The sequence below is a fragment of the Neophocaena asiaeorientalis genome, unplaced genomic scaffold (genome assembly GCF_003031525.2).
Source record: "Neophocaena asiaeorientalis asiaeorientalis breed wild unplaced genomic scaffold, Neophocaena_asiaeorientalis_V1.1 scaffold1019, whole genome shotgun sequence".
In the NCBI taxonomy this organism is placed as follows: domain Eukaryota; kingdom Metazoa; phylum Chordata; class Mammalia; order Artiodactyla; family Phocoenidae; genus Neophocaena; species Neophocaena asiaeorientalis.
The window spans coordinates 351,382-374,373 of record NW_020173382.1 but is presented as its reverse complement, the minus strand read 5'-3'; the positions used below and the strand labels follow the sequence as shown (position 1 = coordinate 374,373).

The following is a 22,992-nucleotide window of genomic DNA, read 5'->3' as shown; positions in this document are numbered from 1 at the left end:
CGAGGGAGGCTGTCGCGGCCTGTCCCCTGCGCCCTGCGCGCGGGGTGGTGGGGAATCGCGCGCGGCACTGGAAAAAAAAAATCAGGTGCCGGAAGAAAATAGCAACACACACACGAAATCAGTATAAAGAAAACCATGGACTCCGCCGTGCTCGGCGCTCGAGTTTCTTGAGCTACTTAACTCTCGCATGCATTTCACTGTGATGTTTCTGGAGCGCTGATGGAAACTTAATTTCTTTGCAAGGGCGATCTCGCAGACCCAAGGCACTGCAAGTGCTGCGCGGCCTGTCGCTGGCCTCTGCGGCTGTTTTCTCTTTCTTTCTTTCTTTTCTTTCTTTCCTTCCCTCTTTCTTTCTTCCTTTCTTTTTTCTTCTTTCTTTTTTTTTTTTAGAGGTGGGGGGAGGGAGAGTAGAGTCTTCCAGGGGCTGCAACACTGTTTTGAAAAATTAACCAAAAAGATTTTACAGACCAAGATTTGATTTTCAGGAAAGGTTTTAAGGCTGCAGTGACTTGTACGGCTTCCGTGGGCGGTAAAAAGTTACTTCTAAATGATAATTTCCCTCTGAAAGTCTTCAAAACGCTTCGTGGACAGGGCTGAAAGTTTGTCAGGCTGTCAGATGTGACTGAACAAGCTTCTAAATCCTCAGATAGATCATTTATAAAGCTCCAGTGTCCTTGGGGTGAAAGACTTTTCTGGGCTTTTAAAGCTCGGCTTCGTGGGTAAATTTGCTTGGGTTGATGTAGCTGCGCGCAAGCGTGCATTTCCCTCCCTGGATTAGCTGAAGGGCAGAAGATTCCAGTACTATAAGATAAAAGTCGAGTCTGTGGCACGTCCTCTAAAGAAAAAAAATGCAACAGCTTCCTTTATTAAACTCTTTTTGCTACATCAGCGAATTAGAGAGCCAGTTGAATATTGATGAATGCTTTGAGGGTGAGTAATATGGCTACAGGCCCCAGAAAGTGAGGGCGGGCAGGCTAAGTATTTACTCAAGTGAACAGTCTTCAAATATTTTTCAAATATGATGTCTCAAGGATTTCCTTAGGTTTTCTTAGGACTTCTGAAGCAAACCCTGATTCTGCAAATGGCTTCTCCTTTTAGTAGGCCCTTCCCAACCTGACAAAACAGCAATTGCCCTAAGAAGAGCTTAGAAACTCAGCCTGGCATTAGAACCGGGCCACAGCCCACCAGCCCTGGTGCCAGGGAGTTAACGTCTCCCTGGGCAACCGGGGAACCCCAAATGAAGTGGACACCATTCACTGTTTTTGTCATTTCTGAAGTTCTGTTTCAAAGCGTGTATTTTCAGGAAAATAGCACATATTTTTTTCCTCCATGGAACATTCAGAAATTACCTTGATAAGAAATATAGTCAGCCGTGGGAGGAGAGTGTAGCAAAAGCTTTGAAGGCTCTGAAGGCGCAGCTGAGAAAAATACATTAGCCCTAGACTGGAGATATTCCGCAAGGAAGTTACCCATAACGAGGTACTGTATTTGGAATAATTTTTGGAAAGTGTTTTCTGAAAAGCAATTTCGAATAAATCTTTGGAACTAGATACTAGGAAAAGGAGTTGAATTGAAAATTCTTTTTTATATTGTAAACAAAATTTCTAGAACTCAGCATTTTCATTTTAACTAGAAACGTCTTTTATGATTATGTTTTTCACAAAGGCCTAGAGTTAGGGAAACAAGACTTTCCTTACGTTGTAAATATCCAGAGGTCTTCAGAGAGATAAAATCAGGATAGAGTTACAGATTTAACAGAAAGAAAACAACTGGAATTGTGTTATGCAGCTTCTACTGTGTTATTTGTAAAAGTTTTTTTTTTCAGGGTTCAAGCAAAGGCTAGTAGTGAGCAGTAATAATAGACTAATACTTGCCCTACTGTCCGATTAAACAAAAAAGATAGTGCCCTTTGGTAATTTTTATTTAATTTATGAAATTAGTTATGATAAAAATAGTTCTTTGCAAAACTTAGAACTTTGGGAAAAAATGTCAAATCTTAACTTCTCCCACCCCCATGATCTCACCAGGAAAAAGTAGAATGAATTAGTAAATTTTTCCTTTCTGCCGAAGAGGAGCTTAGCAAGTCCTTGATGGCTGTTGCTTTTGATTTCCAAGTCTCTTTTCAAAGACACAAAATCACTGCCTTCAATGCTGTCGGGATTTCTTCTTTAAACACGGCATGTTTTTCTTGTTGGGTATGCACTATTATTGTCTTAATTGTTCCTGGATTTTTGCCCATGAAATCAAAGAATCTCTCAGATGACAGAAATGATTGGATCGTTGCACATAGGAAGGCCACAGTGAAGGGGCATAGGGTGACTTCAGTCTCTACACCGTGCTGGCCCTACACGGTTCCCATCCTATAAGTGAGCATGACTGTCCTTTGCACCAGTGCGAACTGAGAGCACAGTGTAATGACAGGGGCATGGAGACGGAAAGCCCATCTCCTGTGTATGAGATTTGGTCACTTGCTTTCACCATAACCATTATGATCATCAATTTCTAACCTTACACTTCTAGCACTTTCCTTGAGCCTTATTACCTAATTATACAAAAGAAAGAAGAAATAAAAACAAAAACCCAGTATAGAATAATGTCAACACATCAAATGTAATTGTATTCAGGGAGGCTGAAGTGCATTTGGACAGTTGGTCGCTCCTTTTATATCAAAAAATTAAAAAAAAAAGCCCCAAAGTGGCCAGCACCAAGGAGGTGCTGTAAAAAGCACAGAACTCTGCCAGCTCCGAATGACATCACTTTTAGGATCTTGCTATGCAAAGGGAAAACGCTCCTGGGGGCAAATAATATCTTGCTGGGTAGAGACAGGAGGAGGGAACAGGAAACTGAAGGTTGCTAAGGGGTGCTATCTTTGTTTAAAACCAAGATGTGTTTTCCAAGCCATGAAGTGCTTTGTTGAAAAAGGAAAGGAGGGAAAGTCAATATGTATAATTGAAGCGTTAACATTAAAGCTGTTAACACCAAAATATCCATAACTCACTTGCTGCTCTCCTTCTTGTCTCCATAACATAACTGTTTGCATTTAAAAAAAAGAAAACTTAATAGGTAGAGTTTCTAGGCCTTGTAGAAGATGTCGTTTCTTTTACCTCCTGTCTCTTAAAATAATTTTTGAGTTTGAAATCAGGTGGGATTCTGCAGTAGTTAATGACCAGGGTGACCCCCATCCATTGGCAGGAAATGGAGCTGGAGATCTGGACCCAGTTTTCCATTTTAGCTTTTGCCCTAAACCCAGGGCTCAGCAGCTTCCTTAGCTCAGTGTCCCCAAGGAGTGCCTAGGCCTCAGGCAAGGAAACAGGAGGGAGACAGAGAGGGTGGGCGAGGACAAAAGAGAGGAAGAAAGAAGGTGAAAGAAGAAAAAGAAAACCAAGTCCTTCCCCCCATTCCTACTATCCATCTTCTATTTCAAACTCTTAATTTGCCACCACTAGGTCACCAAGGTAACCTTCTCAGGCTCCCCGCTCATCTCCCAGCTGAGTTTGGCCCCTCTTGCTGTGGTCCCCTAAGTTCTGCTCTAAAAACACAGTTCTTATCATATCACACGATGAAAAGTATAACCCTCTCCAACCCGGCTCCGATCCGCTTCTCCAGCCACACCTTCTTCTTCATGTCTCCACGCGTGAGATGTTTGTTCTTCTCGTTCCCTCACCCCTCAAGGCCCAGCCCAAATGCCGTCTCCTCCCTGAAGCCTTCTGAGATGACCTCAGGTTGGAGTTAACTGCCTCTGGCCCGTCCTGCCACAGCACATTAATAAAGCTGGTCATTCTGAGTCTCTTCCTAGCAGAAAGTAAGCTCCTAGAGGGTAGGGACATGCCCGTCTATGGATATCTTCTCAGTGCTTCGCACAATTACTTGTAACAGTGGGCGTCCAATACATATTTGTCAAATAAATGCATACCTGAGAAGGGAAAGGAGGAAATGGAGGGAGCTAGGAGAACGTCAAGTTGTGTTGGTGGTGAAGCTTATGGCCAATATCCTGGTCAGTTGGCTTAGGTGCCCTTTGGTGCCCTTGGTGCCCAGGGTTGTCTAACCCAAAGCCAACATGGTGGCTTAACAAGTTGGTCTGGGATTGACATTTGAAACGCATCCCCTTTAATAGTATGGAATTAATTTACCTTTTTTTTTTTTTTTTTGCGGTACGCGGGCCTCTCACTGTTGTGGCCTCTCCCGTTGCGGAGCACAGGCTCCGGACGCGCAGGCTCAGTGGCCATGGCTCACGGGCCCAGCTGCTCCGCGGCACGTGGGATCCTCCCGGACCGGGGCACGAACCCACGTCCCCTGCATCGGCAGGCGGACTCCCAACCACTGCGCCACCAGGGAAGCCCTAATTTACTTTTAAATTAGCTACTCAGTACTAGAAACCCTCTTCTGCAAAACTACCACCATCATTTTATACTTTTAAGTTTCAAGCTGGTCCTTGAAGGGAAGGTGAAATTTGGATGGAATGGGGGAAGCAGTGTGTTCAGAGACCTGGAGATAGAGAAGAGTTAAAAGGAGATAGACTCAGCTAGACAGAGGCTATCTATTGGGGAATTAGTTGGAGATTGAGCTGGACAAATAAGGTCCATCCACTCTAGGACAAACAGTTATGGGGGGCATGGAAGTAGGCAGAGGAGTCTTGATTTTAGTTATAGGACCGTGAGGAAGTAATGAAAACAGTGTTTGCAACAGATTCACTTGGCTTACCTGGTAACTCTGCAAACTAAAGCTATGATAAACCTACAGTGATCTGAACCATTGGAATATCCTATTCTTCATGTACACAGGAGTGAGTTTTCTTACTAGGGAAGAGAACGGATGGAAAAATACTGCTTCATATATGCCTACTGTGTATCAGGCAGTGTGCTAGACTTTTTTTCCCCAGCAGCTTTTCTCTTTCTCCGTCTCCCCACCAGTCTCTCCCCCTTTCCTCCCTCTCTCATACACCTACACAGGCCGCCACCAGAATAACCCCCTGGCTCAGACTTGACTGGCCTTTAAGGATAATCAATTTCCTGTGACATTACTCATAACAAATACGTTTTTAAATACCAGTAAATATCAGGCAAAAAGTTCATGGAAAGAATCCAGAAATTTAACATCACGTGCTGATTTGATGGAACAGAGGAATGGAAATACACATCTTCTGGACTGAGAGTAACCGTTTTGAGGGGGTGGCAGAGCTTCAAACTGGAGAATGTTATTTTTCATGGGCAGTTTAAAAAAATTGTAATTAAATATTTTCAAGAAGTTAAAACGACATTGAAAGCAACTTGGGCAACTTAAATATTCGCTGTAGTTGCTGTAACCCAAATATCCCAACATATTTAGAGCTTAGGTGCCTCTGATTATAGTCAGAAGAGTGTGATTTTTCTATATACCTTAGTGGAGCAGAAATTAAGCAGATGAAATATGAAATGAACACGAGAATTAATTTGTAGTTTGGATCATAAAAGCCAGATTTTTGAAGAGATTATTTTATTTTGATTGCAAACTATAAATTATTACAGGGAGTTGGTGTAGAATGACATTGAGGCTTACTTTTGGGTCAATATGTTCCAACTTGACCTACCCTTGGTAGTGGGGAGGACCGGGGTTTCTCTAACCCCAAAGAAACCAGTCTCACTATGGCTTTAGGACTTGTCTCTCCTCTCCTCACACTGGCGTTCTTTCAGTAAGTTGTCACGTAAATGCACTTTAGAAAACAGAATAAATATTCTATGTGCATCACTTGGAAAATAAACTTTTAAAGATGTGTGTGTATTTAAGTTGTAGACTTACAACTCAAAAGAATTCTTGATAGAAAGAAATAGGTTTTTGGCTAAAAGTCAAAAATTTTGAAGTAACTTTAAAAGGTGAATAATCTACATTAGCATGGTGTTTATATAATAGGGTGAGTGTGACAAAGTTAAAATAACATTGAAAATAACTTGAGTCATTTAAATATTCCTCCTGGTAACTGTAGAATAGAAGTGCCTTCAAAGGGGGGAATGGTAAGTTTCTAGACAGCTGGCAGGGATTTTTTTTTATGTTCATTTACATTTGAAAACTGGTATTAGCATTCATTTCTCTGACCCAGAGCAATTCCCCCTCACCTGTCAGAGAACATCTACACATGAACGCTGACAGAGCCAGGCAGGGAAGGGCATGTCTGTCATTTCACTTCCAGAAACCTGTTTATGAAGCCTCCTGCAATCCCCTACCTGCTCGGACCCTGTTAGCCCCCTCAGCTCCTGCTGTTTAATAATTCTGGGAGCTACTTTGATTTCATGTATTACCCTTCAGGTAAGTTACAGGGACTTCACCAATGGCCAAGCCAGATGGTTGTGGATTAGATAAATACAAAGCAAAACAAACGGAAGTAGTGAGTGATGGGAAGCATTGTGTTAATATTAATATATATAAATCAATGAGAAAAGACCCTGCCCCTCGATTTTGAAGCTGGATAATAATGCCCTTTATATTATTTATATATATATATAAATGTATATGCATATACACACATATGACACAGATTCCGTCCCCCCCCCACCCTTACTCTGAGTTACATTAGGAGATGGCTGGTCCGATCTGAATTACAGTCCATTAGAGGATAGTTGAAAGAGTTTATATGATCACTAATACAGGTAACATTAGAACCTCTACCCAGTATCATCTTTTATATTATTTGATTTACCTTTTACACTTTCTCCCCTTGGCTTTAAATGTCTTCAGCAATGTCCTCCTAGAAAAAATAAATAGAAGCTTCCTCTGGAATACTTTTCACCGGTCAATCAGTCAGTCCTGTAACTTGCAGCTGGTAGGACTTATTTTCCCCAGAGAAGGAAAATAGAACAGACAGAGACAAGGGTATGGCAGTGACATATCATTTATTTTTCCACCCAGTCTGTGTCCTGCCACTGATTGTATTTACACAGATAAATTGAAGAATGTCGCATTTGTGGAGTTTGCCAGTATGATCAGATGGAAGGTCATCTCTAGGATTGTCTCCAGTGATCCTGCCTCCTGGAGCTCCCACCCTTGTGTAATCCCCTCTCCTCGTGTGGGAGCTCTACCTCCAGACTCTCTTCTCTAACAAATAGAACATAGCAGAAGTGGTGAGATGTCATTTCTGAGTTTGGGATACAAAAGGCCTGTGGCTTCTAACTTGGACTCTGCCCCTCCCCTCCTTCCCTTCCCCCTGCCCTCTTCCTATCTTCATCGTCATCACCATCTTCCTTACCATGAGGACACTCCGGCAGCCTATGGAGAGGCCCACAGAGAGGAAGTGAGGCCTCCTGCCAACAGCCCCTTGAGTGAGCCTAGAAGCGGGGTCTCCAACCCCAGTTGGGTCTTGAGACGACAACTTGACGACACCTCCTCAGAGACCCCGAGCCAGAGGGATCCCCGCAGAAACCGTCAGAGAATAACTGGTTGTTGTTTTCGGGTAATTTTTGGGGGGGGAGGCCATACGGTGCGACACGCGGGATCTTAATTCCCTGACCAGGGATCAGACCCCCTGCAGTAGAAGCACAGAGTCTTAACCACTGGACCACCAGGGAAGTCCTGTTTGGGGGGTAATTTGTTGTTCAGCAATAGATAGCTAATACAGAAAGTCTTGTAATTGCATAACCAATGTAAGTTTATAAGCTGAAATCTGACCAAATCATTTGTTTTCTTCTGAAAAAGTTGTAGAAAATTGCAAGACTGAAAGCCCTCCCCCTCTGTCTCTCTCTGTCTCTGTCTCTCTCCCTCTCTTTCTTTTTTGGGAATAAACAACTATAATTACAATTTAAACAGGATATCATAGAGATCAATCATAGGGATTAATACTAATTAGATTTAAAGAGAAGAAGAATTAAAGGATGCTACTGTGTGGGTTAGCCTTCCCTTTATAATAAACACTTGTTCCTTGATAATGTATTTCTTATAAACATGGTGTGTGTGCCTGTGTGTGAGAGAGAGAGAGAGAACACACTGTGTTTAGTTTAATGGTTGACCAGGCTTTCATTATTGGTGGAGGAATGGAGGGATGGAGGTACTTACAAGTATTTCCAAAATGGCCTATTGGTGAAAACTAGGGATAAAAGACTTTTTGCCCTTGACATTTATATATACTTTACACAATTTTTTTTAAACCTGGTTTGCTGTTTTCAGGGTATAGGAATAAAATTTTTAATGTTACTTTGAGTCTCCTTTTATCAGTGAAAAATCACATTATGGCTCTAATTTTTAAATATTTGACAAGCAGTTATCGTAACAAATGGTTTCAGACATTTTTGGCTCTCCCAGAGCTTGAAAGAAAGGTGAAAATGCCTGTTTCTTTTGAGGGCAATAAAGCATTTCTTATTATCACAAATATAATTGACACTATGTGGTAGATTTTTATAAATCACATCACTTTGAAAATGGCATGGGGCTTCCCTGGTGGCGCAGTGGTTGAGAATCTGCCTGCTAATGCAGGGGACACGGGTTCGAGCCCCGGTCTGGGAGGATCCCACATGCCGCGGAGCAACTAGGCCCGTGAGCCACAACTACTGAGCCTGCGCGTCTGGAGCCTGTGCTCCGCAACAAGAGAGGCCGCGACAGTGAGAGGCCCGTGCACGGCGATGAAGAGTGGCCCCCGCTTGCCACAACTAGAGAAAGCCCTCGCACAGAAACGAAGACCCAACACAGCCAAAACTAAATAAGTTGTCTAAAAAAAAAATGGCATGAACATTACCACAATAAAGGGGGAAAATACTCTTTCAGAGTGGCATTTCAAAAGGTAAATAAATTAACCAACTCAAAATACAGTTTTCTCTTAAAGCATTTTTATCTTCCCATCTTTTGAGTGGTTCCTATGCTTATGAACTCCCAGGCCCTTTCTCAGTACCAATCAGTCGACTGGCTTGAGCACCTACTGAATACCTTCACCAAGTACTATATAAGAGAAAGGCAACACAAAGGAGCAAACAAGCAAATAGGAGAGGGTCTCCCGTGCTCAGGAAGCACACGGTCAAGTGGAGAAGATCAAACATGGAAGTGAAATGGTTGAAGTACACTTTTACTGAGTAATGACACGTCCAAGTCAGGTGCGGATTACTCTTGAATGCTGAAAAAAAATTATGCCTAACTATACTGAGATGTTTACCCAGGCAAAATATGATTCTCGACCACAATATTGCTTTGCATCTTTGTTCTTGCTGTTTCCTTTGCCTAGAATGCCCTTGCCCTTCATCTTCACCTGATGAAATTCTCTCTCTTATTTAAGGTCTAGTTCAAAGGCCCCCAATTCCATGATGCCTAGGCTTACTCCATCTTGACTTATCTGTTGCACTGGAAAATCTAGCCCACCCAGCTCTCCCCCCACTAGAATCCCACGAGTCATATTTCTTCCATCTCTTGATCACTTCCCTTCTGTCTCCTTTGATGTCTCTTCTTTTTTTCGTAACCGTGCCTTGAAGATTGAATGTTAGGGAATTTTGATTCTCTGGTCCTAACTGCCTGGACTCATGTCGTCTTTCCAAGGCTTTATCTCCCAGTAATTGCCTCTTACACCCCTTACTTGAGCTCCAGCTCAATGAAGTTCAATTTCTTAAGCTAATTCCTGGACATATTCACCTGGATGACACTATCAACTCCAGCTCAACATGTCCAACCTGGACTCATCTTCATCCCTATCCTCTAACCTCATTGCAGTCTCCTTACTTAAAGCCAGAACTGACCATGTGTTCTGAGCTTCTAGGGCTCTAAATGGTGACAACTTCTTTGATTCAATCTCTTCTTTTTCACGTATATCCCGTCAGACAGATCAGGACTTAGCTCCAGTCTCATGCCCTCCATGAAGCCTGTCCTCTCTGCTCTAGGGTCTGGAGTCTTTCACACTCCAAATTTGCTTGCACGACTCAGTTTATCTCTTGACCAGGAATGGGGTTTCTATAGACATTTAACAATTGTATAGGCTAAAATGAATGAAGTCTTGTTCTTCACTTGAAATTATTCTCATTTTCATCTCTTCCTACACTTCTACGCCTTCCCCCATCTGCTCTTCTCATCTCTTCTCACCTAGCTTAGAGCACTAACCCCCTAGGTGTCCTCCCATCAACACTGCATTTCCATGCCCTGTGCCAGTACTTACGCTCACAGAGGATGCCCATCTTCCACTTCTCTGCTTAGACAGCTCCTCCTCATCTTCTAAGAGTGAGATCACTGCCCCCCTCTACCAGGAAATCTTCCTGGATCTTCCAACCCAACTGGAAGCTTCTCTTCTCTGGGAGGGAGTGTTGAGTGTAGGGGAGGAAAGTGCATTTTGGAGCTAGTCCAACCTGGGTTTGAATCCCAGTGATGTTACGTATTAACTGTCTGGCCTCAATTTCCCTGAGCCTCAGTTTCCTCGTCTATAAAACAGAGAAAATAATTTCTATCTTGCAGAGCTGTTGTGAGAATTAAATAAAGTCATGTATATAATGTGTATGGCATGTGATAACAGCTATCATTGCCACGTAGGTCTTGAGTCTCCTCTAAGGCTGATACGTTGCACAACCCCAGGGGGGTGTCTCCATGAATACTGCGCCTTGAAGTTGTCAAGTGCACAACTTGCACATGGTAGTCCAGGTCTATTATGTCTAGTATTGATTGTTTGCTAAGTTACTTATACGTGTTTTAGTGTTTAATAATCCATAAGCTTCTGAAGAGAAGATGGGGAAGGGCAGTGCTTGTTCTCTTGTACAGTCTTGTTTACTGCTACTTCTCTAGCCCTATCTCTCACCACTGTCAGCTGCCCCCCATCCCAATTGTATTGGATTAAACTACTTGTGGTTTCTCTGATGGCCGCAGCCCCAGTCCTCGGGTCTCTGAACAGGCGCATTCTCCGGGCTAGAATAGCCTCTAGCTCCCTAGGCTTGTTTACTTGTCTCTTCCTGATTAGACCATGTTAGTCTTGTTCACCATTGCATGCTCAGCATCTAACATAATGCCTGGAACATAGGATGAGCACAATAAATGTTTGTTGAATGAATACATTGTTTTCAGGGATTATCACCTAGTTTTCCTCAAGAAGGGGCATGAGATTTTTAAATGAACAGCTGTGCTTCTTCAACTATCATGACTGCAATAGACTGGATGTTTGTGCCCCTCCCCCCAATTTCTATGTTGAAATCCTAACCGCCCAATGTGATAGTATTAGGAGGTGTGGCCCTTGGGAGGTGATTAGGTCATGAGGGTGGAGCCCTCATGAATGGGATCAGTGCCCTTATAAAAGAGGCCCCAGAGACCTCTTTTGCTTTCTATCCATCATGTGAGGACACATGTAGTCTGCAACCTGGAAGAGGGCCCTCACCATAACCTGACCATACCGGCTCCTTGATCTCGAATTTCTAGCTCCCAGAATCATGAGAAATAAATGTCTGTTGTTTATAAGCCACCTAGTCTCTGGTACTTTGTTATAGCAGCCCAAACAGACTAAGACAATGACTAAATTACTAATGTCTACTGTAATCCTTTGTGTATATTATCATGTACATTGTGCTAACATTGTCTGCTTCTTAATAAATGTGTGACCTTGGGCAAGTTTCTTAATCAATCCGTGACTCAGTTTCCTTATTTGTAAAATGGATATAGTAAGAGTATTTCTCTCAGGGCTGTAGTGAGGATTCAATGAGATGCTTCTACTATTTGGAATGGCCTCTCTCAGATCAGCCCAGGGCTGGCTCCTTTTTCACATTCAAGAGTCAGTTCAAATGACAAATTCACAGCAGCTTTCCCTGACCACTCTGACTCCTTCTCCAATTTCTCTCATATTGCTTTGTTTTAAGCTCGTCGTGGCATTTGTCGCTGTCTGATTTTCTCTTTGTGTACTTATTTATTTGTTTACTAGCTGTGTGACCTTGATTTCTCTGAGCCTCGGTTTCTATTCACTGCCATATCCTCAGTGGCTAGAATATAGTAGCGCCCAGTGAATATTTGTTGAATGAACTGACTTACCTTCCCTTTCCGAGTCTTTGAGAACAGTAATGGATAGCTAGACTTGGGTGAAAATTTTCTGATCACATAAGTCGGGGGACAAAACTCTTTGCAGAGTGCTATCAGTCTATGGCTAAGTATAAGATCTAGCCCCTGGCCTCAGGAGCTTACCATCTAGTTGGTGGGATGTGAGTTGAGTGATTCCTAGAACAACTGGTGGATTATAAATCACTAGTGCAAATTCTGCCTTCCGTGGACAAAAAGTGATACAGAAGAGTGATGGATCAAACTAAGAAATTATGTGGCTAAGTGCTAAGTTGAGTAGTGTAGAGTCTCAGGGATATGGGTAGACGGACGGAGGGATTCAGCTGGGGGACCTTAAAGGAGAGAGAAGTCATCCTAGAGAAGGGACCAGACACTAATGTTGGTAAAGCTCTTAGAAGAGTGTCCGGCCCATAGTAAAAGCTATGTGTGTGTTTATGAAATAAAAACGCCCAACTGATGTTTTTATGCCACCAGGACTTCCCTGGCGGTCCAGTGGTTAAGACTCCGAGCTTCCACTGCAGGGGGCGTGGGTTCGATCCTTGGTCGGGGAACTAAGATCCCACATGCCGGGTGGCACGGCCAAAAAAGGAGGAAAAAAAGATACAAAAATAGAAAACAGCTTTGTTCATGGAATTACCATGGGCTGCTCTTTTTGAAAAGCACGCATAAGAAGGCCACAAGAGCACATATTTGTCTGATATTAGTAAATATTATATACCAATTGTAGGAAGAGCATCAGCTGGAGACCCCAAATCTAAGGATCACATGGACGCAATCTGATCATCCAGACGAAGACACCATTTCTCAGAAGTACTAACAAGGGAAGCAAACTGCACGGATAGGCCTCCTGAGCCTCTGCTTGGTGATGTGGGCCCTGGGTCTGCCCTTCCTCGTTGAAGACACGAGGCGGACCATCACAGTTGGGCCTTTGGCTGGACTGTGACAAGGTGAACACCTCATAGCATGTCTCACCATCCTGGGCTGTGATAGCCCCCTCACTGGCTGCTTCCCTGGAGCAGGGCACCGCGAGCCACGGGGAACGTTGGGGGGCAGTGCAGGACACTGGGATCACGTACTTAGACGACGTATGCTCGGGGGCATAGTGCAGCTTGGTGCTGTAGAGAACCATGTCCTGAGAGACTGCCTTGGCCGTGATGCCACATTCCGCAACACGGTAGGTGAACTGGTAGGCGTAGGGCTGAACATGGTTGGCAGGGCAACCCAGTCCCAAGTGTAACTCATGAAAGTGCACATATACGTCATTGTTCAACATGTAGGGGTGTACGGTGACCATGAACCAGTCTATGGAGCACAGTACAGTTATCGGATTTTCTCCGGAACAGGCCGAAAACACAGAGGTGAGGAAGACTAGCTCTCCTATCAAGTTGAAAACTTTCATCCCGGTAGCGGATCAGGTAATGACTCTCAGGAAACAGGAAGCTGTCTGGTGAGGAGTTCTAGAGCACAAAGGAACACAAAAGGAAAATCGTCTTATTTCCTATTGAAAGTTCAAACACGATCATTTTTTAAAAACAAAAGACCATTCCTAAAGCATTAAAAAAAAAGAAGCTAAGAGAGTAGAACTTAAATGTTCTCACTAAAAAGAAAAAAGGTAAACATGTGAAGTGAGGGATGTGTTAATTAACCTGATGGGGGAAATTTTTTCACGGTGTAAACGTATGTCAAATCAGCACGCTGTATACTTTAAATCCCTTCCAATTTTACTTGTCAATTATACCTCAATAAAACTGAAAAAAAAAGAATAAAAAGCAAAGGAAAAGATCCCTGTGACAGAGAACTGAATTTTGATGTCATTGTTGGAATTCACGTGTTTCTAGATGACTACAATGGCTTCTTTAAGTGACTTTACCATATCGTTTTGGTATAAAACACAAATCCGTCACATACAGAATGAGAGTCTACGCCGATCTGGAGTAGCATTCCTTTGTGTGCAACCCCAGCCAAAAAGAAAACAAAACAGTTTTCATGCCAAACATTAAATAAGGTGACAGGAGATAACAGTCTAATTCCAGCTGACAGCACTTTCCTCCTGAAGGCCCCAGTGTCCTCCCATAGACCATACTAATGAACCCTTCTCTATTGCCTTCTTCTTTTGGTTAGCAACAGATTTAATTAAATGAAAAGCTACCAAGAAATTGTGGTTTATTCCCAACATCCAGATATTGAAATTTTGCCAAGTGGCTCACTTAAAATGATCAAATGAATGCTTCATAAATGCCAGCAGTAGTCATAATGCCATTATGACCAACAGCCATTATGACCTCGCAAAATAGCAAGATTGCAGAGTGGCAGGCAGAGCAGTATGGAGGAAAAAAGAGTCATGCTAAGAACAAGTGTCTAAAACAGTTTCAGAAGGGGTACACACAAAGGAAGAAGGAACAGGAATATCATCAAATATTGTTCAACTCAGCTTTCATTTTAAAAGTGAAAATGAAATAAATCAAATAGGAAAGTGCCTAAAATTTCAAAGGAAATGTCTATGCAGGGTTTTACTCTTGTTCCCTGCTGAATTAAGCAATCCTTGCGTAAATGAATTCATTCTTTGACTAATATTTATTGAGCGTCTACTATGTGCCCAGCACTGTGCTAAATAAAAAGCATCCCAAGACAGTTCTTTCCTCCCGTCTTCCTCAGTTGCAAAAATGTAGCTCTTTCTCTTCCTCTGATACTGATGAATTTGCTGCACTCTTTAATGGAAACCATGGCGGAGGAGCCCACTAGCCAGGTGCAGTGGCCTGGATGAAGTGCTTTGTTTTCACATCAGCACTTGATCTGGTTGGTACCCCTGTCTCTCCCTCTCTCCTTACTGACTCCTCATTCTCTTGGGGATGTTGAGGTGTAAAGAGAAGCCTAAGAGGTCTCCCCGGCTCCTTCCTTGCCTCTTTGTTCTGAAATGGCTCTCTTAGGACTGCTTTTTTGTTTTTCACGAAGCAAAAAAAAAAAAACCATACCAGAAAAACAGCAGCAGCAGCAACAAACCGAAAAACCCAGCCCTCTCACCCCTCCAAAAAACCAACCAAACAAAATACGATGATGATGACGACAACAGCAACAAAACCCGAGTTAATTCGGATGCCAGCTGGTCTTGGATAATGACTCAACAGTTAAATAAACAAACCGCTTGCTCTGGAATGATGCATATTTGCTGAGGTTCCTTCTGGAAGCTGAGATCATCACTCCATCGCTGCTGCACTATTGCCTTGGTCTCAGGAAGACCACCTTGCCCTGAGCTTGCTTTAGGAGTGCCTTTCTCTCCCTCTCTCTCCCTCTTTCCGCCTTCCTTCACGTGATCTCACAGCCTGGACCTATTTGCCCTGAACAAAAACCTCCTGTCTAAGTAGTTCCTGGAATAGGTCAGGGAAACAATCCTTCCACTCCAATTTCGTTGTTCAAACCCCAGAACTGACACCAAGTTTAAGGGTGTGCTCCATCCCTCGGGCATCTTTCCTATTGTCTCTCCTCCTCCTTCTCATGGTTAATCCAAAGAGAATGATAAAAAGCCCAAATTCTCTGAGAAACATTACAGTTGTCACCCAACGAATCATTTTAGACTACCTCACTCCCACTCTCACACCCACTTTTTGAATTACATTGCACTGAATCAGTCTTTTTTATATATATATACATTTATTTAGTTAGTTAGTTTTGGCTGCGTTGGGTCTTCGTTGCTGTGCGCGGGCTTTCTCTAGTTGCGGCGAGCGGGGGCTACTCTTCATTGCGGTGCGCGGGCCTCTCATTGCGGTGGCTTCTCTTATTGCGGAGCACGGGCTCTAGACGCGCAGGCTCAGTAGTTGTGCCTCACGGGCTTAGTTGCTCCGCGGCATGTGGGATCAGACCAGGGCTCGAACCCGTGTCCCCTACATTGGCAGGCAGATTCTTAACCACTGCGCCACCAGGGAAGCCCTGAATCAGTCTTGAAGGAAGGGCTTTAGTAACATCACTGAGTTTGGGGGTTTATTTAGCACAAATCTCCAAATGCAGTACAGGATCGGTTTCCTCTGATTTTCTTGTAGCCAGGGAGAGATTGCCACAAGATTGGAGCAGTAAGTGTGTGTGACAACGTACCTCTGAGCTCAGATAAAACTGAAAAATGAAGTCAGTGGGACCCATGTTTAAGACTGCATCTCTAAGGTGGGAGGGAGGAGTTGGGAGATCAGGGGAGAGCAGAATGCACTTTTTAATGAGCTTGCTAACTCCTAGCTCAATGCCACTCTTGGGGAGTTGCTCCCTTTTGCTGAGCACAGGTTGTCAGAACTGGGCAGCCTCCCTTCCCTGCTGCCTGAATTCCCAGGGAAAGGTAGAGGGTGTGTGTGGGTGTGTGTGGGTGTGTGTGGGGGTGTGTGTGTTGAGGGATGGTTATAAGTCATTCACAACACAGTGTAAACTCATCAAATCAGCTGGCTTTTCTAACATCCAGCTGAGATGTGTTGGCAGAATAGGACCTTGGACTTGGATGGGGAGGGAGAGGGTTGGCTCTGAGAAAGAGGGCTGAGGGGCTAGAGATGGGAAGGGGGCGCCAGAAGAGAGGGTTGTGCAGTTTGCGCCAAACTGGAGGTATTTTTAGCCATAGTTGGGGCTGAGCCCAGCATCCTGGAGCTGAGGGAGTTGAGGACTGGGGAAGAAATAACTGCAGAGAAGGGAGCGCTCACCCTGGGACTACTGTTGGGCTTCCCAGAGGCAGCTGGGCTGTTAGAGAGCAGGTCTCAGGGTTTGCATTACCATAGCCCCATTTTGGCTTGATTGCAAATTATCCTTGCAAAGCTCATAACTTCGATGCCTTTGTATAGCCAAGCAGGGCTACTGGTACCTACAGTCCTGAACTGAGCTATAGGGAAGCCAGCGAAACCAGAGCTGCTAATGACACCTGGATGCAAAATGTTTGCTTTCCTTGCAGCTACAGAGTACAGTAGCTTTCTGTTTTTCTAAGTGTGGTTTATGCATATACGTTTTCCATTAGTTTTTTTTAAAGTTTTCCTCCTTCCCCTTAAAAAAGAAATTCCCTAATAAGCCTAATTCTTAATACATCCTTTACGTTTTTAAAAAAAACAAAACAAAACATGAAACGTTTCATTCTGGGAATGTGAACTCTATTTCTTAATGTCTTACAAGAAAGAGATTGAATATTGGTCTAAACACAGAGCATTTTTAATCTCAGGGAAAAAAAGAGACTTTTTAAGAGAGAAGTAAATTAGTTTTGTGATGTTGGTGAGTGAGTCGAGACGTGTAACACAAATCTCCTTGAAAGCAGACAGATTGTTGCCTCTTCATCTCCTCTGATGTCGTTAGAGACACATATGAACTCTTTGCGTGGGGAATGGGGAGGGGATTAGCTAAACATTTCCACATCTGGTTTGAGAACAGTTTGGAAAAAGAATTCACTCCATAGGCTCCTGGAAGCTTTTGGGGTCGACAGTTATTTATTTTTAAAATTCAGTATACTCATGACAGCATAGTTATCATTTGTATATTGTTTTCCCAGAATCTTGTTGTCAAAACAAAAGGAAACAGAGGGGAAAAGGAAACTCCAAAGCAGTACGCAATTATCTCAGGGAAATATAACTGTCAGGGCATTGATTTGCAGCAAAGTTTGTTCACTCTCTTGCAGCTGATTTGAAGAAAAATGAATCTGAGTTGGAATAAAGATTCCTTTACAAAATAAGAAGAAAGAATCCTAACACTCTGTGGACCCTTTAGTTTAGAAATTCAAATAGTCACATGTTGACTTTGCCCAGCCAACTATCTCAAGGTTTGGGAGCCTTTTAAAATCGAGGCCCAGTTTTCAAGAATTAGTTGGTTCGCTGCTCTCAAAGAAAGTGAGGATTGTGATTATACTAATGATGTCGAAGGGACATTAAAGTGAGTTAGAAAATTAAATTACTGCTTTTGTAGAATTTACATTCATTCTAAAGAAATCTGGGCCCGGTTTCGTTTTCCAACATAGTGAAACACGGTGTTAAAGTAACCACACGTTATTCATCGTTTGTCAAGGAAGAAGAATTATGAACTGCTAACGCTTAACAAAGTCCATTCTCTCAACTGAGGAAAACACCTTGACTCAAGCCTAGGAAAGATTTCATTCAAATTAAACTAAAAAGTAATCATTCAAAGTGTTTTTTTCTGTTTTTCCTGCTTTTCAGTAGAAAAATTGTAGGAAAAAACTGTAGAAAAATTGGGAGATATAGAAAAGGAAAAAGAAGAAAACATTCTCCGATCTCAGAATAATCACTGTTAAATTTCTGGTTTATATACTTTTAGTTTTGCGGGGGAGGGGAAAAGTCTATATACATATATATGATCCAAAGTCATTTCAGGAAAAAAAAAAAAAAAGGGTAAGGCTTTTTGAAAGCTGTTTTTAATTTTTGACATTGAATTTGAAAGCAATCAAAGCATTATTTTTGTTTGGGCCATCTGGTTTTGTTCTTATAATCTGTTAAGCTATCAAGCATAGTTTAAATGTCATGGTTCATCTCCTGCACAAATAAAGGTTGCGAAATAAATAAGAATCCAAGCTCCTTGTAAGAGCTGGGTCATTAATTTGGTTACTAAAAGGTGAGGAGTCTGATGTGAAATCAAACCATAGTCAGGCTACACAACAAGGGTAAACCATCCCCTGACCGAACATAAGTATTTCCAAATAAATACAGAAAGCTGTACTTTAGTGGAAATGGCAGATATCAGGTCATGGGAACTCCTTCCTTTTCGTGCAGAGAAGCTGAATTAGTTTAAGTTTTAAAGTTGAACGAAGGGATGCATTTCATAATTTCCATAAAATGTAAGGAAAATCCCCAATGTGTGCCCCTAATCCAGTTTATGTTTTAATTTAATAATTTATTTGAGTTTGATTTTTCAGAAAGTGACACCCTTTGCCACAAAGCCCCAGAGTCCCTTCTCATTTAAAAAGACAAGGTGAGTTTGTGTCTGTGCAGAGCTTGCAAATCTGCAGCAGCACGGCCGCCTTTTTTAACCCATTAGTCGTCTCCGGAGGGCTGCCCAAACCAGAGGAAGGCCCCTTCGCGGGAGACGATTTCCGGGTGTTACCATCAGAAGGCAGAGGTCTGAATCAGACACTCCTTCAAGGGCTTTGACACACCTGTGTCAATAAATGAGGGCTCAAGACGGCTTTCGAAAACGGTCAGGCACATTCTTCTCTCCCTTTCAAAATTGGGATTTTGGGGTACAGGTTTTCTTAAAGTGAGGTGCATGTATACAGCCACAGCTGAAGGATGGCTTAAGTCCAAATCAAGCCACAGTTGACTTTACAGTCTGTTTGGCTGATCTCTACCTGACTTGACCAATCTGTGGCTCTCCCAAGCCCAAAGCTACCTTGTGTATGCCCCACCCAGAATGTGGCCACTTGGTGCATCGGTGTACACCTGGACTGAGGCCATTCGTCATATCTTGGCTCCTGAGGGGGAGGAAAGGTTCCTTTGATAGGAAGGCTGTTGGCCGTTGTTAGGGAACTTACAATTTGGGAGGCTTGCCTGCATATTGCAATAGGTAAAGAGGCATTGTTCTGAGGCCAGGACATTGTGGGAAGAGCAAATCATTCTCTCTCTCTCTCCCTCTCTCCCTCCCTCTCTCCCTCCCTCTCTCTCTCTCTCTCTCTCTCTCTCTCTCCCCCTCTCCCCCCCCCTCTCCCCCTCTCTCTCTCTCTCTCTCTCTCTCTCTCTCTCTCTCTCACATACACACACACACACACACACACACACACACACAGATGGACAGGTGGACGAATAGATAGATACACACACTAAGAAGAAAGGAAAGCCCAAATCTATTTCCTGCTGTTGCCCTGATCCTTACTATTTTTCCCCATCCCTTAATCCTTGGACTGTAAATTCCTTAGGGAGCTGTGTCCTGATCTACCATAGTGTCTGGTACCTGGTAAGTACTCAGTAAATATTTATTGAATAAAAGGATGAAGGAACCACTAAAAGTTGCCACCTTCCACTGTTCTTGTCCAGTCCCTAAGGGCCTGAATCTAGTTACTGGCTAAATCTCTCCTCCACTCCTTCCCCAAACTCCCAGTTGAAGGCCTGTGGTAGCAGTGAAAATTTTCTTGGTAGAAAGTGTAGGGCCCCTGTCAAGGGTCCTGCCCACTTACCCACCTGCCTGCCTACTGACCTCACTGATGCCAAGGGCTGTATGTCGGTCCAGCCTAATGGTACCCACTGCCCTCTTGATTAGCTCCTAGCCAGTCACTCCAGATGGAGCCAGCCCTCCTTGTGCTAACTCCCCAACCCTGGTCACTATCCTCCTTCCTTCTATCAAGCAACCAAGCACAACCAGTGTCAGCACACCTGGATTTAGCAGTAGATTCACAGGCTACCCCAACTCTCATGGTCTCAGGTAACTGAACGAAGTCAACCTCTAGACAGCAGACAAGGTGCAACTCTCCTCTGGTCTGGCTTTACATGGGAGGAGAGAAGAAATTCCTAAGCCCACGCGGCCCAAGTCCAGGCAACTGAGAGACACAGCCTCACGAGAACCGGAAGTCTCAGGTCCACAAGGTACTGAAGAGTCATGGGTGCCTAGAAGGGGCTTGCCGGAATCACTGGGCTGACTGAGGCAAGTGGATACAGCCCCCTGAAGTCGCCCGTGGATGGATTCCCTTGGCTACAAGGAGGAACCAGACCGTGGGCTGGATGTCTGTTCCTCCTGAGAGCACATCTACACGTCCACTACCAGTTCCAAGCACGGAGGCACAAATCAGAAAACGCCAGAGGTTCCTGGGAAATCAGAGGCAAGATGGGTTAAGTCTCCCCCAGTGCAAATTGACCCTTGGCTCACCCCGGGCCAGGCTTGCCCAATCCACTCTGCCAACTCCAGACTGAGAGAGATCCAGGCCAACTCCAGGTTTTGTTTCAGCATCCCCCAGCCTGAGTGCTCCCCAAAATGCTTTGAAGTTGACCCCATCTCCACGTATGCTATTGTATTTCACTGGCGGATATCACTCTCCATTTCTACCATCTGTACCTTTTATATAACAAAAGTTTGACTTTGGGTGTGATAGGTCCTTATCTCAGCAATATCAAAATACTTGGGGCAGAGCATTGGCTTGGTACCTTCTCCATGCAATTAGTATTTTGTTAAAATGATACATAATAGGTTGAACATGAGTTTGTCATCTGCCTATTATAATGTATATATGTTGAAAAGTAAATATGTAGGGCTTCCCTGGTGGCGCAGTGGTTGAGAGTCCGCCTGCCGATGCAGGGGACATGGGTTCGTGCCCCGGTCCGGGAAGATCCCACATGCCGCGGAGCGGCTGGACCCGTGAGCCATGGCCGCTGGGCCTGCGCGTCTGGAGCCTGTGCTCCGCAACGGGAGAGGCCACAACAGTGAGAGGCCCGCGTATCGCAAAACAAAACAAAACAAAAGTAAATATATAGCATATAAATAATGTTAAAAATAAATATAAAAGGCTGACCTATTATTATATCTGATAATATACACATATATGATATATAATACTATTAAAATATATATTAACAACAAAAAGAGGAGAGCCTCTCCTCCCTGGCAATCTATCTTCTCAAATTCATATGTTGAGTTCCTAACTCCTAGTACCTCAGAATGTAACCTTATTTGGAAATAGGGTCTTTACAGAGGTAATCAAATTAAAATGAGGTCATTTGGGTGGGCTCTAATCCAATATGACTGATGCCCTTACTAAAAGGAGAAATTTGGACACAGAGGGAAAACGATGTGGAGTCACAGGGAGAAGACAACCACGTGACTGGGGTGATGCATTTACAGGCTAAAGAATGCTAAGGATTTTCAGCAAACACCAGAAACTAGAAGAGGCAGAGAAGGATCCTCTCCTAGAGCCGTCAGAGAGAGAGATGTCTCTGCTGTCACTTTGATCTTGGACTTCTAGCTTCCAGAACTGTGAGAGAATACATTTCTGTTATTCTCAGAATAACCACCCAGTTTGTGGTCCTTTGTACAGCAGCCCTAGGAAACTAATAAATACGTTTTTCCAACAACTTGAACAGACGCACATGCCTCCTTCCCGAGATAAGAGCTTGAAACGATGAATGTTCTGACTGTCTTGCTACAACATTAAATCCATTTGGGATCAGGAAGATGATGACTAACCAGGAATGGAGACAGGAAGTTAGAAAGAAAGGAGCCCGTCTAAAGGGGTGCTGGTGCTGGTACTGGACGCCTGCGGGAGAATGGAGTTAGGGAGGGAGATTATAATGTGACATCAGGAAGATTTTCCTCACTTTAAAAGTTGTCCAAAAATGAACGGAGAAGTCCGGTGTAGAACTAAGCGTCTTCGGTTCTCTGCAGGCCTTCTGGTAGCGTCTGGGTGGTCACTCGTCAGGATGGCTGGAGAGGGAATTCCTGTCCTATGTGGGAGGCTACATTAGAGAGTCTTGAAGGCTCTATCACTGAATGCTGTGCGTGTGTTCCCATGCATGTGTTCATAATATATTATCACAATTCCTAATGCGGTCATAATTGTGTATCATAATGTGGTCATAATGAGAGCATATATTATGAACACAGGCAGGAGAGAACACACACACACACACGCCATGCAGCTATGTATATAGGTCTTCTTGACATATACGAGACTACACAATATTGCCTCACAGGGACCTGAGCCCTAAGCCAGGTTTTTGTTGTGATTGGCGCTTACTGATATTCATGGCAATGACAAGGGCAAGGTGCCAGGGGAGAAGGGAGGGTGAGTCACAATATAGACATAAATACTCAGAATGGGGCTTACTGTCCAGCTCTGAGTGATGGGGGCTGACACGGCCTTTCCAAGCAGCATGATCTCTGAAAGCCCCGCGCTGGGAATTCTCTTTACAAACTTCCTGCACTGAATGAAAAGGCTGGGGCTCTGCTCCCTGGAACTAGCATCACAGTTCTGGGGCGAGTGCTCAAAAGTGTAAATATTCTCTGGGCTTCCCTGGTGGCGCAGTGGCTGAGAGTCCGCCTGCCGATGCAGGGGACATGGGTTCGTGCCCCGGTCCGGGAGGATCCCACATGCCG

General features: G+C 43.7%; 1 protein-coding gene across 1 annotated transcript; it reads right to left on the bottom strand.

Moving 5' to 3' along the window:
- Window positions 1-12,722: 12,722 nt before the first annotated feature.
- PLAC1 (placenta enriched 1) lies at window positions 12,723-13,360 on the bottom strand. Its single transcript, XM_024746576.1, is given in 2 exon segments — window positions 12,723-12,796; window positions 12,799-13,360. Coding segments are annotated over 2 exon segments (636 nt in total).
- Window positions 13,361-22,992: the final 9,632 nt, after the last annotated feature.